This window comes from Phytophthora parasitica (genome assembly GCF_000247585.1).
Source record: "Phytophthora parasitica INRA-310 unplaced genomic scaffold supercont2.1, whole genome shotgun sequence".
Classification (NCBI taxonomy): Eukaryota; Oomycota; class Peronosporomycetes; order Peronosporales; family Peronosporaceae; genus Phytophthora; species Phytophthora nicotianae.
The window spans coordinates 4034546-4048684 of NW_008634126.1; the positions used below are offsets into that span (position 1 = coordinate 4034546).

Below are 14139 nucleotides of genomic sequence, written 5' to 3' on the forward strand. Positions count from 1 at the left end.
ACAAATTCTAATGTATTTCATTAATTAATGCAATCCCTTCTGAACATTGGAGCTATCCCTGGAAAGCACATGACTGATCGCAATCCAGGATGAGTGTGCTTTCTTTGTATGTAAATACTGATGACGACAGCAATGACTTTCCTGCTGGCTGAAGTTATAAAATGAAAATGCAGTGGCTACCGAGTTAACCACGCAATTTATTAACAATGTACATACAAGTCGCGAAGGTTGCAAACCGGTGGCTAAATTTACTTACAGTGTTTATGTGTCACATCACAGGAAGACTTTTGTGAGCAAGTTATAAATACCTGCGGGGGCTGTAATATGGCATCGAAATAGAACCGTACATGTACCTGGCCACCTTGAAGATGGAACATTTTATGTAGAGCTACACCCGACACTCAGTGTTGGGTATAGTGTCACACTGCCCCAAAACTCATGGATTGACGGAGCTCTCTGCAACGACGTTAAAGAGTTCTTTAATGTGAGTTTCGCGACGTGCATTTCCCCATGCAATGAATTTTTCAGGTTTCATGCCTTACACTCAATGTCAGATGTACGAGTAAACAAGAGAAATTTTTAAGTACTGTACTGCTTTAAATGTAAAGTATGGGTAAGAGCAACTGCATCGATAGTGAAAAGGGATAAGTACTGACAATAGTACATGTGCATATATGTACAGTTCATTTGGAGGCACAGATGTTCAGCTCGGGGAGGTCCTTCAATCAGATGCTGACAAATTTTCTGTTGAGTCCAGCAAGGAAGTTCTGCACCATTTGATTGCATCTGTACTTCGAAGTAATAATGGAGCGATTCCCGCGTCGTTAAAACATTAGTTTGTTCATGATACTAAAATCTGTTGTCTAGGAGTTTGAAAGAAGGCTCCGGGATTAGTATTTTAAACCTGAGAAGGGACAGATTTACGATTCTAAAGTGGCTGGGAAGTTCGCTCCAATAGAAACAACATCTGATCAGCAAAATTAGCTAAAAGAAAAAGAGCATTTCAAATCATTAGATAGAGAAGACATAAGCTGCTTATAGTTTATACAAAAAAAAAATTAAACAGACGATCCCCTCGGTAGTCATAGCGTTGAGAGCCGCCAATTTATTCCTGTCTCAGGGTATTTCTATCCACGAATGTACCATAAAAACGGATCCATGTACCTTCAGTTTGGAACGGTACACTTAACATTCGATTAATGTAGCTCGTTACTGGCGAACCACCCTGTTTTGCTCTCCTATTGCCAGTTTTGCCTCACCATACCTAGATACCCTCCTCTCTAGCCCAGCCAGTCCACCTCACACTCACCAATACTCAACGATTGCTGCACACATCCCTAGTCACAGGTGTGCCATTAGAGTGAAGGTCAAGCACTTCTCCATGATCCTAAAGCTCGAATCACGTCCAAAGTAGTCAAAAGAATAGGCTTCATCGGTTCAACACTCGGATCGGACTTGGCAGCAATAATGCTCTTATGCAGTTATGACTGTTTCCATAGTTAAGCACCCCAGAATAGGAACATTTGACTTCAAATGTATTCCATTTTACGATAGAGGGGTGAGAGGGAACAATATCTTGGGTTTGTATGCGACTGGTCAACGGGAACCGCTAATTTATTGCTGTTGAGGGAGTATTCCATTTCTAGGGATTACTAGCGAGGGGATCGTCTGTACATGAGTGAACAAGCCCTTCAGAGCGGAAGTAACTAACGTTACAGTAGTGTGTTGGGAAAAAGTACAAAACTGCCTACTCCTAACTTTTCAAGTGCGGTGGAGGTACTTAAAAAGTTAGGAGTAGGGATTTGTACTTTTTCTTTTGGTGTAGTCCACCCGACATGATCCAGTCAGCACTTCAAGCTCCTGAAGTCTACATGTCAAAGCCTTGTTTTGATGACCGGATATTCACCTTTTTAGAAACACTCGGTCAAACCAGATTCACCGATTGCGGTTATGCTAGATTCTTGTATAATCGATACAATTGGACCGAGGTACTCAATCAGGATTTGGACGAATCGAGTTATGACTGTGTAGTTATGAATATATTGCACACGTGCTAAGTGAACAAGCCGGAACATCTCATTTTAGAATCGAGTTCTTGCATTGTTGGCCTTTACAGCCCACCCAAATCTTTAAACTAGCAACACTAACATTGTACTACTTAAGTAGCAATACGATACTTCTATTTAGTTTCTCAAATAGAAATGTCCTGGTTGAGCGAAGGTTGTTAGAGGATCAGACGACACTTGCGTCTGGCCCAATTAATGTTGGCGAGGCTGTCCACCCAGCTTTTAGCTGGTTTGATGAGCGATTCTACTTGAGTAAAGTATGGATACCATATCCCATATAATCTGAAATGACGCGTTATGCAGGTTCAGGAGAGAAACCCGTTATATTGGGTACGATAATACATCTAGATCTTATATAACAGGTATATCAAGTTCTCAAGTAACTATATTCAAGTTCTGGGCTGACAAAATTAGTTTGGACTCTGAGTAAAAGAAGTTAAAGTTAGTTATGACTCGCCCCCTACAACTCTGGATATCAAATTCACAGAATACTGTAAAAAAAAATCAGAAAATATATTATTAATTATTTTTATTGCATATCGTAGATAAGTCACCAGTAGGATGTCCAGAAACTGCAAGTTCTAGATTAAAGGATCTGTGAACCGCCTGCGAGTCCGCCTCTATTCTCTGTTATTACTAAGAAACAATAAAGATTTTGCCAGCAACTTTTAGTTTTGAGGGAAATCCGGTTTAACGTTGGTAATTCCGTATGGGTTTCGTTCCATTGAAAAAATATTAGTACTCGCGCGGTTTAAATACTCCATGGGTTGCTGTCGCTGCATCCTCTGAATAAAGTGGTCATGAATCGCCTCTGTGCTGGCAGTGTTATGTTCAAGAACGCGAATTTATTAAGACTTAACGACATCAGCGAGATCCCATGTCGTGCCTAGGTAAAAAAAGATGGCAAAGGCGCCATACAGTGAACTTGGAGGTATTTAACGGCTGAAAGGCTTCTCACGCAGCTAAATTTCTGCAGTGATTGTGTTTGTTTTTCTCCCTTAAAAAAAGGGAGTTTTCAATGCTTGTAACGCTATTTTCTTCCAATAGGACGGATTTTTTTTATAATTACAGATATCAAAACGTCTACCGAGTTCAATGACACTTGTCGGGCATCGAACCAAGCGATTTTTATCGGCCTCACTGCTAAGAGAAATCTCCTTTAATACAATCTGTCTTCTGGCACTCCCACCTCAAACGAGATGAGAAAACAGCATCGACTATATAAATTGAATGCCATATTATTATTTTTCAAAACGAGCTGCAGATTGCGTACTACCCGCCATATTTTCTTAGCCCAGTCCGCCGATGCACACCATCTTAGATTCGAGATACTCCTCCAAACCGTCCGGTGAACCTTCACGACCGATTCCCGACTCCTTGATACCGCCAAAAGGAGCTTGAACAATCGATACCACTCCAGCATTCACCGCAACCATTCCGGTTTCCAACTCGGTGGCAACGCGGAAAATACGAGATGCATTTTGCGTATAGAAATACGCGGCCAAGCCAGAATTCGTATCATTCGCCTTGCGGACAGCCTCCTCCTCACTATAAAAAGAGAAAAGCGGTACAATCGGTCCAAAATTTTCCTCGTTCCAGATGCGCATCTTCTCGTTTACATTAGTCAACACCGTCGCGTCGTAGAAATTCTTGCCGAGATCATTCTTTTTGCCGCCAATAAGTACCTTAGCACCATGCGTCACTGCGTCTTCCACCAACGCAGACACCTTCTCGACAGCTTCCGGTCCAATGAGGGGTCCCAACTTCACTCCATGCTCAAGAGGCAAACCGATCTTCAGTTCTTTAACTCGCTCCACAATTTTGGAGGTGAATTTGTCGTAGATAGACGACTGAACGAAGATGCGGTTACTAGTGACGCAGGTCTGGCCGCTATAACGGAATTTAGCGACGATGAGTCCGTCCAGTGCCTTCTCAATATCGGCATCTTCAAAGACGATGAATGGTGCATTGCCGCCCAGTTCAAGAACCACGTGCTTCACTGTGGCAGACGCTTGACCCATTAATTTCTTACCAGCAGAAGTTGATCCCGTAAACGCAACCAGATGGACGTCGGGGTTCTCCGTTAGTTCTTTCCCGATACCTGAGTGACTGCCTCGTGGAGCTGTCACCACGTTGATCACTCCGGCCGGAACTTCGGCATCTTCTGCTAATTTCGCAAGAGCCAACATCGACAGTGGTGTTTTCCCTGAAGGCTTAACAACTGCAGCACAGCCAGATGCCACACAAGGTGCCAAGTTCCTCATCACCGTCGCGTAAGGAAAATTCCAAGGAGATATGATAGCGCACACGCCAATAGGCTCCTTCATGACCAACACCTTCTTGTCTGGATCGGATGGAGAAACGAGATATCCGCTAGTACGAATAATCTCGTGGGCGTAGTAGTCCACGAGTCCAGCGGCGAATTCCACCTCTGCCCTCGCTTCTCCAAGAGGTTTGGCACTCTCGCAAGAAGCGATGATGGCAAGATCCTCGGCATTCTCCACAATTGCTGCGTGCCACTTCTTCATCACCGCTGCGCGAGACTTAAAACTATTTGTTAGAATGCAATAAAAACCAAAGAAAAGCAAATTTCAAACCTACTGGTGGGGTGACTTTTTTCCAGCGATGTTGGGCTACGTAGGCTGCCGCAATAGCCTCATGGGCTTCATCTTTCCCCATGTATGCCACTTGTGCGAGTTCCTCGTCGGTGGCAGGATCTATGCAATGCATGTATTAACCAAACCGTAGATATCCTAGCTAACACCTCTCACTTACCCACAACAGCGAAGTATTCACCCCCACGGCCTTCCACCCACTCGCCGTTCACATAACCTTTCGAGCGCACAAGGTCGGGGTTTCTTAGCGACTGCCCCAGTTGGTGGCGCGAGGAATCACGATTCGAACTCATCTGCACTTGGCCAAGTTTGTTTGGGAATGAGAAGTCTATAACGTCGATGACCATGGCGGTATCAGCGACAAAGCTGAGACGAAGACCAAATAAGGATATGCTAACAAGTGTTTCATTTTAATTTCGGTGCAACGACGATTTTTTTCCTTACAGTCAGAAGGCTTAAAGCAACTGCCGTACAGCTCAATTGTACGTCGTGACAGTGCGTCCGTTGAGAGGTTGAACGGGGCGTGCGTTGTTCCCGTTGTCAGTAACCTCTAGATCAGCGAGGTTTGCTACGATGCGATCAAACTGAACCGATGAGATTCTAGCGGGCTTGCGGATCACCCACCAATCCACAAATTCGGTGCAAGGTGGAGTCGTCAAGCTACCAGCGTAGTTGTAGACGTGGCTCTTGTTGATATAAACGTCAAGAAGCTCCGAGTATGAACCCCTGTGGATAAACAGCATTGAGAGTATAGTAAGTGGCTGTCTTTATGGCAGATGGAGACTCAAGCGTACAGGGTCATCGGAATGGAGGTGCTGTGCGTGACTTCGCTCATTGCGTCCACGATGATGTCTACTGCTGGTTCGGTGTCGGCTTTATTGCTCTTTTCGAGGAAGAGTCCGATCACGAGAGCTGCCGAGCCATCTGCTTTCTTGTGTACAAAGTGGATCTCTCCATCGAACGCCTTACCATTGATAGTGTGCTCTGACGGAGTGTGCACATGGAACTGGGCGAAGTTGTATGTCTCCCCCTTCACCGTAACAATGCAATCGCCTACACGAAATGTTCAATTAATACGATCAAGAGAATATACAAAATTCTAACGTACCTCCATCCACTGCCGCCATATAGGAGTCCGAGGCCTCCGTCATGTTATAGCTCGGACAGGAGCCAGTGAACGCCAACGGGGGAGGAACATGCGAAGTACACAGTTTGGATGCCGTAATATCGATCGGTGATTGCTTGGATCCGCCACACATCGGGTATCCTTCATCCCATTCGGACGGACTCAATGCATCCGAATCGCTCTTGTAGGTGAATTCTGGGTCTTCGGCCAACGCACTGGAGACAGCAACAACAGCGAACAGCAGTGCAAGTGATGAGAACTTCATCGTGGGCTTGAGAAGAAAGAAAAAAAGTGAAGCGATTGAACGAGCGAAAGCCGGTCGCTAGTTAATTCGTAGGGGTCATTTGAAACGATTCAACCCAATTACCACCGCTACAACCTAGGTTCAACGGCTACTGTGCCTAATCTGAGCCAGGCTCTGAGATTACAGCCCACCAACGCAAACCATTTTGGTCTCCAAGTATTCCTCCAGACCTTCAGACGAACCTTCACGTCCAATACCGGATTCCTTGATTCCACCAAACGGAGCTCCGACATGGGTTACCAATTCGCTGTTCACACCAACCATCCCGCACTCCAACTCACTGGCAACTCGAAAGATCCGAGCCACATCCTGGGTGTAGAAATACCCCGCCAGTCCTGCCGTCGTGTCGTTCGCGTTCTGAATCACTTCTTCCTCGCTCAAAAAACTGGATAACTGGATCACTGGGCCAAAAATTTCTTCATTCCAGATTCCCATAGACTCGTCAACTTTAGTCAAGACCGTTGCTTCATAGAAATTCTTGCCGAGATCACTGCAGTTTCCTCCAACCAGAACCTTTGCGCCGTGACCCACAGCGTCTTCGACTAAACCAGCCACTTTCTTAACTGCGGAATGCCCGATCAAAGGTCCCAGCTGCACACCGTCTTCCAGGGGTAGTCCCATCTTGAGGGTTTTAACTCGTTCCACCACTTTATCAGCAAATTTTTCGTAGATAGATGAGTGAACGAAAATGCGGTTACTAGCGATACAGGCCTGACCCGTGTTGGAGAACTTGGATCGGATCAAACCATCAAGGGCTTTCTCTAGGTCAGCGTCTTCGAACACGATAAACGGAGCGTTGCCTCCCAGTTCGACGGACAAACTTTTCACTGTTTCGGATGAATGACGCATTAACCATTTACCCACTTGAGTCGAGCCCGCAAACGTGATCTTCTTAACGTCAGGGATTGATGTCAACACCTTACCAACCTCTTCAGATTTTTCTCTAGAAGTTGTGATAACGTTGAGAACTCCTGGTGGTAAACCGACTTCCTCAGCGAGTTTAGCCAATGCGAGCATTGAGAGAGGAGTCTCTCCTGCGGGTTTGATGACGGTGGTGCATCCAGCAGCTAGTGCAGGACCCAGACTCAACCCCAGAATCGCATACGGAAAGTTCCAAGGTGATATGATACCACATACACCCACAGGTTCCTTCATGACGAGTATCTTCTGGGATGGCTGAGTCGGCGATATCAGGAACCCACTGGAGCGTACAATCTCATGCGAGAAATACTCGATCGCGCCAACTGCGAACTCAATTTCCCATTTGGCTTCCGGTAAGGGTTTGCCACATTCCAAAGATCCGATAATGGCTAAATCTTTGGCATTGGCGCTAATAGAAGCAGCCCACTGTTTCAGCAACTTTGCTCGGTTCTGGAGAATTAACATGGTTAATATCGGCGATTAGTGTGTAGAAATTCGAGTTCCTCTTACCGGTGGCGTAGTTTTCTTCCACTGACGCTGGGCCGCGGATGCAGCGGTTATGGCATCACAAGTGTCTTCAGCTCCCATGTTCGCAACACAGGCGATTTCCTGCTCCGTTGCAGGATCTACACAAGTAAAATACATCAGATTATGAAACAAATTTGCTAAAAGCAAGATACTTACCAAAGACAGTGAAATGATCTTCACCATGTGCCTCGACCCATTTTCCGTTGATGAAGCCTTGGGCACTCACAAGATCAGGTCGTTTCAACTTGGACAGAAGCGGTTGATACTGTCGTTGCCCGATCGGGGCTAAACCACGCGATAGTTGAGCTGTCGGGATGTTAGTAGAAGTCGCCATTTTCACACTCTGTTTGAAAACAACAAGTGAGCAGTATGACAAAGGAAAATTTACGGTCCTACGCGAATGCTTCTCGTCATCGGACACTCGAGATACAAAAGAACGACATTGAAAAATCGACCAACGGGCTTTCTGTTACACGGTTTGAAGGGAGACGACGTAACGTGACATGTAACTACGCAAGCCTGTGGGATCTTCATCGCTGACTTGTCTCCCAGTTCTTAGCTGCATACACCGGAGCATCGAGCTTGGGTAGCGGCGGTTTGCCGAGGATAATATCAGCAGCTTTTTCAGCGAGCATAATAGTGGGTGCGTTGAGGTTTCCACTGACGTTGTTGGGCATGATCGACGCGTCCACTACACGCAGTCCTTCCAAGCCATGAACGCGTGTTTGAGCGTCCACTACCGTGCCTTTATCGGCCTCTTTACCCATTCGATTCGTGCTCGACGGATGGTAATCCGTACTAGCATATTGTCGAATCCACGCGTCAATTTCAGCATCAGACTGCACTTCATCAGTTGGAGATATCGCTTCGCCGCGATATTCATCAAATGCTCGTTGTTTTAGCACTTCTCGCGTCAATCTCACGCCATTGCGCATGTCCACACGATCAGTCTCCGTTGCCAAGTAATTAGGCTGAATAACGGGACTATCTCGCGGGTTTGCACTACGCAGTTTGATGTATCCTCGACTCGTTGCGCGTAGCGGGGTACAATGAAGCATCATAGCGTGGCCGTCACGCAAGAGTTGCCGGTTTTCGTCACTTGCACCGGGCAGGAATTGCCACTTAAGATCAGGATGGCGTTTGCCCGGTGCACTGCGGAAAAACCCGCCGACTTCAATGTGTGACGAGGTGCCCATGCCAGTCTTGGACACCAGCCACTGGATCCCCATCCACACCATCTTGTGTGGGAAATGGGGTGTTGCATGGTACAGCGTCACAGGTTTCTTGCATGCTACATGCAAGTAAACGCCGAGATGTTCCTCCATGTTCTGTCCTACTGCTGGGAGGTGGTGTACTAAGGGTGTTCCGACCTTTTTCAAATGCTCGGCGTCTCCCACACCGGATAACATCAATAACTGTGGAGAATTGATCGCTCCACTCGACAGAATCACCTCTTTCGCTCGGATTTGGGTCGGCGGGTTTCCATCAGCTTTGATCGGCTCAGTCTCGATTCCGACGGCCTTCTTCCCTTCAAACACCACTTTGTTCACAAACGTATCAGTAACAACACTCAAGTTCTCTCGTGCTAGTACAGAGTCTGTCAGATACGCAGCAGAAGCACTGCATCTCTGTCCGTTGTGGATCGTATGATCCAACCAGCCTACACCTTCCTGTTGGTATCCGTTCACGTCGTCTGTGAATGGATACCCTGCCTGCATCGCAGCGTCGAGGAATACTTGGTACAACGGCTGGTCTCGCTGTAATCTTCTGGTTACGTTTAACGGGCCATCACCTCCACGATACTCGTCAGCTCCGAGTGAATGGGTCTGAGCCTTCTTAAAGTATGGCAAGCAGTCTGCGTAGCTCCATCCGTCGGCTCCAGCCTGTTGCCAGTCGTCGTAGTCCAGTGCATGACCTCGATTGTAGATCATCGCGTTAATAGAAGAGGAACCGCCTAGAACTCGTCCCCTGGGCCATGTCAGGCGACGTCCGTTTAAATGTTGTTGCGGTTCTGTGACGTAGTTCCAATTGTACCGGTCATCGATGAGGTTGGCAGTCAACATGGCAGGCATCGCCAGTCGAATGGAGTCGAAAAGCCCACGGTCTTTGGGTCCAGTCTCCACCAGCAGCACGGAGTTGGACGCATCGGCACTCAGTCGGTTGGCGAGGACACACCCGGCCGAACCTCCACCGACGATGACATAGTCGAATTCTTGGGTGGTTCGTAGACTGGAAGCACTTCGGTGAATAACGTGACGGATCATCCAGAAGCGAACTCGATGAGGAGAAGCGTAAAGTGAGCGAAGAATACAAGGGTGTTGAAGCTCAACGTGAGTGATGCCACGTTCGTGTGATCACGCACCAAGTACCGTGCCAAATGGCCTCGTAATACTAACTTTTGTATGGCACATCTTGAAGCAGATATCCCACACCAATCCATGGCGAGAAGTTTACACCTCAAAACTTAAGTTCACGTTCATTATGTTTTTAGTTGTCGACGTCCATGGGGACAACGTCTGGTGCTTCGGGTACTTCATTGTTGTCTTGGTCGTGTTCGTCGTGATAAAATTCCGCCTCGTGCTGGTGTTTCCCGTCGTTTTCAGATCTAAGATCTGGGTCGACTGCATCTTCGTCTTCCTCTCGCAGCATCCGGACAGGGGGCGGTTGATGCATCTGCACGCTTGGAGCGCCTGTAAGTGAGCGTAGATTCTCAAAGATTTTGATCCTGCAGACATAACAGTTCAGTAGCTATTCCTTCAAAGGCATCCCGTGTTAAACACACTTGTGGGTTTCCAGATACTCCCTAGTGTTGTCGTTCTTGAGATCTTTGTCGGGGACCAGATGCAGTTTGAAATCTGGCGAGTAGAACTCAAAGTAGTCGTTGTACGGAATATTGTTGGATACGTCCTGGTTCACCAGAACGGACGTCTCGTAGGCCCACGCACGGGAAACATTGCGAATTCTATAGCCACCACCGCCCAACACAAGCATCGGAAGACCGAAGCCTTTCACGAAGCGGACGCACTCGCCATGGCCTCGTGTAGTTACGTTGAAGCAGCCGAGACGATCGCCTGTCAGTGAGTCTGCACCACACTGAAGCACCACTGCAGAGGGACAAAAAGTCTCCATCACTTTCTCAATCACCGGTTTGAATATACTTTCGTAGCTGTCGTCGTCCATTCCACTGTGTAGTGGGAAGTTCACGGCGTAATATTTCCCATTCTTCGCACCAATATCCTGTCAAGACTACGCGTTACAATCAATTCAATCCAAGTCAAAGACTTTAAGGAGTATACCTTAATATCACCGGTGCCTGGAAAGTAGTCGCCATATTTGTGGAACGATACCGTCATCACGCGGTCTGTGACGTAGAAGGCTTCCTCCACGCCGTCACCATGGTGTGCGTCGATGTCGATATACAGCACACGAGGGTGGTATCTGGTGGCAAACAGGGTTAACTCCACTGTCTAGATCATCCTTTTTCACTAAATAAACTCACTTGAGCAGCTCTAGAATACCCAGCACGATGTCATTCACGTAGCAAAATCCCGACCCTGAAGCCTTCTTCGCGTGGTGGAGGCCTCCAGACCAGTTGATCGCAATATCGCACAGTCCGAAGTTCAGACGCACCACCGCATCTGTTGACAAAACCTGAGCTTATAGTCTTTAAATCAGCATATAATACGCTACCAACCTAGAGTTCCTCCAGTGTAGATTTGGCAAAAGTCGAACACGCCGTCAAACACGGGGCAATCCGTGTCGCTCGTCTCTCCAAAGTTATCTGTTCACCTTCATTAGTTCAGTTCTTACCATAGCGACGTCAGATAAACGTACATTTCGTCATGTCCATCGCCATGTCCCGTTGATTCGCCGGACTCACTCGTTGTAGGAACTCAATGTAGTCTGGCGCGTGGAACACCTTCATCTCGTCCGCAGACGCCCAGTGCGGCTCCTACATCAAGGTAAAGCCCTTTAGTTTTCATTCGTCACGTCCAGTTCTTCAGTTCTGCCGTACAAAGACGTCCATCTTCTGGTACAGGTCGTAGTTGACAACCAGGTAATGCGCTAGCTTCATCCGATGGGGCTTCATAGGGTGTCCCGGGCCATAGTAAAAGTGGCCCACCTCCGCTGCTCAATGTATTGATTAGTAGATTGCTCTACGGCCTTGGGGTCGTCCACGTACGGTGGTAGAAGTATGATACGCGCTTCTTCGCCATGAGTTTCAACTCCGTCCGGTACAGCGAATTGGCAAATGACCAGCCTGTCTCTACTATGGAGAAAGACAATCCCCTGGTTAGTAATGATGGAGCACCTCAATAAGAATAGCTTGCAGAGATGTGCCAGAATAACGGTACACGGTGGACAGTTTTTATCGCAGTTAAAAAAATCCCTTATGAAGGAATAATGGTTTCTATGACTATAGAAGGGATTGTCTCTAGGCCAGCCGTCACTCTCCATTGATCGAAGATGCGCGCAGCTACATCCTCAATCCGCCGGGCGTCACGAACGCTTCAGAGCGCGTCCTTCAGCTCCGCTGCATCCTCTTCGTCAGGCTTCCACACCGCTGCGTATGTGGCTGTGGGTGGCGGTGCCGCAGCGGCCGTCGTGGCAGCGTACAACGGCGTGGTGCCACACGAATGGGTCATCCGGCAGCTGGCCGAGCCTATGATGCCCGTCGTGCGGCTGTTTGAGCCCGAAACCGCCCACAAGATCGCTGTGCAATGCGCGCGCTTCGGTTTGACGCCTAAGGATCCGGAGACTGATCCGGAGCTGCTGCACGTTAAGGCTCTTGGTCTTGAATTCACTAACCCACTGGGTATCGCCGCTGGCTTCGATAAGCACGGAGAGGCCATGGAAGGGATGCTGGACATGGGCTTTGGCTGCGTCGAGATCGGCAGCGTTACGCCCAAGCCGCAGCCGGGCAATCCGACGCCCCGTGTCTTCAGACTGGCCGAAGACAGAGGCGTCATCAACCGCTACGGGTTCAACAGCAAAGGGCTCGAATACGTCGGCGCCCGTCTCGAGAGATACGTCGGTTCCCGTGCCAAACGCCAGGAAAATGGTCACCGTGCTGGCGTGTTGGGCGTTAATCTTGGCAAGAACAAACTGACCGAAGACGCAGCGGCCGACTACGTACAGGGCGTCCACGCATTGGGCAAGTACGCCGACTACCTGGTCGTGAACGTGTCGTCGCCCAACACTCCGGGACTGCGTACTTTACAGGGTAAGATCCAACTACAGAAACTGCTGGAGCGCGTACTTAAGGCCCGTGACGAGGTCGCGGCCACGGAGAAGCGCAACATTCCTCTACTGGTGAAGATTGCACCCGACCTCACAGAGGACGACAAGCAGGATATCGCTGACGTGGCTCTCGAACTTAAGCTGGACGGACTGGTGGTGTCCAACACGACGCTGAGTCGTCCGGATACGCTGAAGGGTGCCGCTAAGGGCGAGACGGGCGGACTCAGTGGTCTGCCTGTGCGTGATCTGTCCACCAAGGTGCTGGGCGACATGTACAAGCTGACTAAGGGCCAGATCCCGCTCATCGGTGTGGGCGGTGTCTCCACGGGTCAGGACGCGTACGACAAGATCCGCGCCGGTGCGTCACTCGTGCAGATGTACTCGTGCTTGATCTACGAGAGCCCGTTGGCTGTGCCACGTGCCAAGAAGGAGCTGGCGGCGCTGCTGAGTCGTGACGGATACACGAGTGTGACCGAAGCCGTCGGTACTGCCCACAAGTAAAACGTGCCGGTTTTGGTGGTCGTACACAGCTCTCGTTGCGTCTGGAATAGCGAAAACCTCCTCACTGCAAGCCCCACAGCGGGATCGCCGGCTTGACCTCGAGAAAAAGCCTGCATACGCAGAACACGCAAAAAAAAAAATGAGAACTCAAGCTGCAGGGAGTAATACTTTTTTAGTTTGACAAACTGGAAGCTTATTTTTAACAACCGCGAATCAATCGTTTTGATTTCTTGTGTAAGTAAAATGAATGGAATCGTGGATCGAATGTTCTTGCTAAATGCAATACTGAGCTCCTACAGACTCCTCCTGCATTATCGTAGCGGCGCCCCACCGTTCAATCGCTTCCGCTCTCTCTCTCTCTCTCTCTCTCTCTCTCTCTCTCTCTCTCTCTCTCTCTCTCTCTCTCTCTCTCTCTCTCTCTCTCTCTCTCTCTCTCTCAAGAACAGTTTGAAGAGTTTGAAGCCCTTGTGCTTCTTAACTCTTCATTATTCCATGGGATCTTCGGTTTGCCGGTAACAGTCATACCTAGCAATATTGTTTTGCGTCGTCGTCGCTTAACCTTTCGCTAGCCATCGTGTACGTTCTCGCCGTCATCTCCGCTTCTGAAACCTCTCTGGCGTCCATCACAGCGGGGAGTTTATATCGGAGTTCCAAGCCCCTTTCTGAGGTACCCTCTATTATTTCTATAAACAGTTCCTATCGGTTTGAGTGCAAAACATACTTAGTGATTCGGTTTTGCCCGTGAAGCCTTATCAGCAGCAGTAAAACGACAAGTTCCTGACCTTCGGCGGTTCGCTATCTAACATTTTATAGAGAGGTTTGTGCATGCAATATGAC

General features: G+C 48.3%; 6 protein-coding genes across 12 annotated transcripts; 1 reads left to right on the forward strand and 5 right to left on the reverse strand.

Moving 5' to 3' along the window:
• Positions 1-3295: 3295 nt before the first annotated feature.
• Positions 3296-4992, reverse strand: PPTG_01065. 2 transcript variants are annotated; one of them, XM_008892659.1, is made up of 3 exons: positions 4842-4992; positions 4668-4783; positions 3296-4599 (listed from the first exon to the last, which is right to left on the reverse strand). In XM_008892659.1, the coding sequence occupies exon 3, from the start codon at positions 4592-4594 to the stop codon at positions 3356-3358; it is 1239 nt and encodes a 412-aa protein (XP_008890907.1). In that variant the 5' UTR covers positions 4595-4599; positions 4668-4783; positions 4842-4992; the 3' UTR covers positions 3296-3355. The 2 variants fall into 2 exon arrangements, with proteins under 2 accessions (XP_008890907.1, XP_008890906.1); XM_008892658.1 differs by having other exon boundaries at positions 4668-4992.
• Positions 4993-5157: 165 nt separating this feature from the next.
• PPTG_01066 (hypothetical protein) lies at positions 5158-6072 on the reverse strand (the record flags this gene model as incomplete). The annotated part of the gene is made up of 3 exons (XM_008892660.1): positions 5158-5407; positions 5476-5734; positions 5790-6072. The coding sequence occupies 3 exons, from the start codon at positions 6070-6072 to the stop codon at positions 5158-5160; spliced, it is 792 nt and encodes a 263-aa protein (XP_008890908.1).
• A 159-nt stretch (positions 6073-6231) lies between these two features.
• PPTG_01067 (hypothetical protein) lies at positions 6232-7894 on the reverse strand (the record flags this gene model as incomplete). The annotated part of the gene is made up of 3 exons (XM_008892661.1): positions 6232-7482; positions 7543-7658; positions 7717-7894. The coding sequence occupies 3 exons, from the start codon at positions 7892-7894 to the stop codon at positions 6232-6234; spliced, it is 1545 nt and encodes a 514-aa protein (XP_008890909.1).
• Positions 7895-8090: 196 nt separating this feature from the next.
• On the reverse strand, positions 8091-10033 carry PPTG_01068 (choline dehydrogenase; the record flags this gene model as incomplete). The annotated part of the gene is made up of 1 exon (XM_008892662.1): positions 8091-10033. Exon 1 carries the CDS (start codon positions 9822-9824, stop codon positions 8091-8093), a length of 1734 nt encoding a protein of 577 aa, XP_008890910.1. The 5' UTR covers positions 9825-10033.
• Positions 9953-11852, reverse strand: PPTG_01069 (hypothetical protein). 6 transcript variants are annotated; one of them, XM_008892663.1, is made up of 8 exons: positions 11744-11852; positions 11576-11688; positions 11395-11512; positions 11255-11341; positions 11060-11198; positions 10857-10998; positions 10343-10797; positions 9953-10285 (listed from the first exon to the last, which is right to left on the reverse strand). In XM_008892663.1, exons 1-8 carry the CDS (start codon positions 11775-11777, stop codon positions 10048-10050), a joined length of 1326 nt encoding a protein of 441 aa, XP_008890911.1. In that variant the 5' UTR covers positions 11778-11852; the 3' UTR covers positions 9953-10047. The 6 variants fall into 6 exon arrangements, with proteins under 6 accessions (XP_008890911.1, XP_008890915.1, XP_008890914.1 ...); XM_008892667.1 differs by having other exon boundaries at positions 9953-10797; XM_008892666.1 differs by having other exon boundaries at positions 11395-11688.
• Positions 11853-11991: 139 nt separating this feature from the next.
• PPTG_01070 (dihydroorotate dehydrogenase (fumarate)) lies at positions 11992-13596 on the forward strand. The gene has a single exon (XM_008892669.1). The coding sequence runs from the start codon at positions 12028-12030 to the stop codon at positions 13300-13302; it is 1275 nt and encodes a 424-aa protein (XP_008890917.1). The 5' UTR covers positions 11992-12027; the 3' UTR covers positions 13303-13596.
• Positions 13597-14139: the final 543 nt, after the last annotated feature.

Bases quoted from the DNA above. Each gene is read 5' to 3' on its own strand.
- PPTG_01065 (XM_008892659.1), bottom strand. From the start codon at position 4,594: ATGAAGAAGTGGCACGCAGCAATTGTGGAGAATGCCGAGGATCTTGCC.
- PPTG_01069 (XM_008892663.1), bottom strand. From the start codon at position 11,777: ATGGCGAAGAAGCGCGTATCATACTTCTACCACC. The intron at 11,513-11,575 runs GTACGGCAGAAC...ACCTTGATGTAG, and splicing joins ACCAGAAGATGGACGTCTTT to GAGCCGCACTGGGCGTCTGC. The intron at 10,999-11,059 runs GTGAGTTTATTT...GTTTGCCACCAG, and splicing joins GGTATTCTAGAGCTGCTCAA to ATACCACCCTCGTGTGCTGT.
- PPTG_01070 (XM_008892669.1), top strand. From the start codon at position 12,028: ATGCGCGCAGCTACATCCTCAATCCGCCGGGCGTCACGAACGCTTCAG.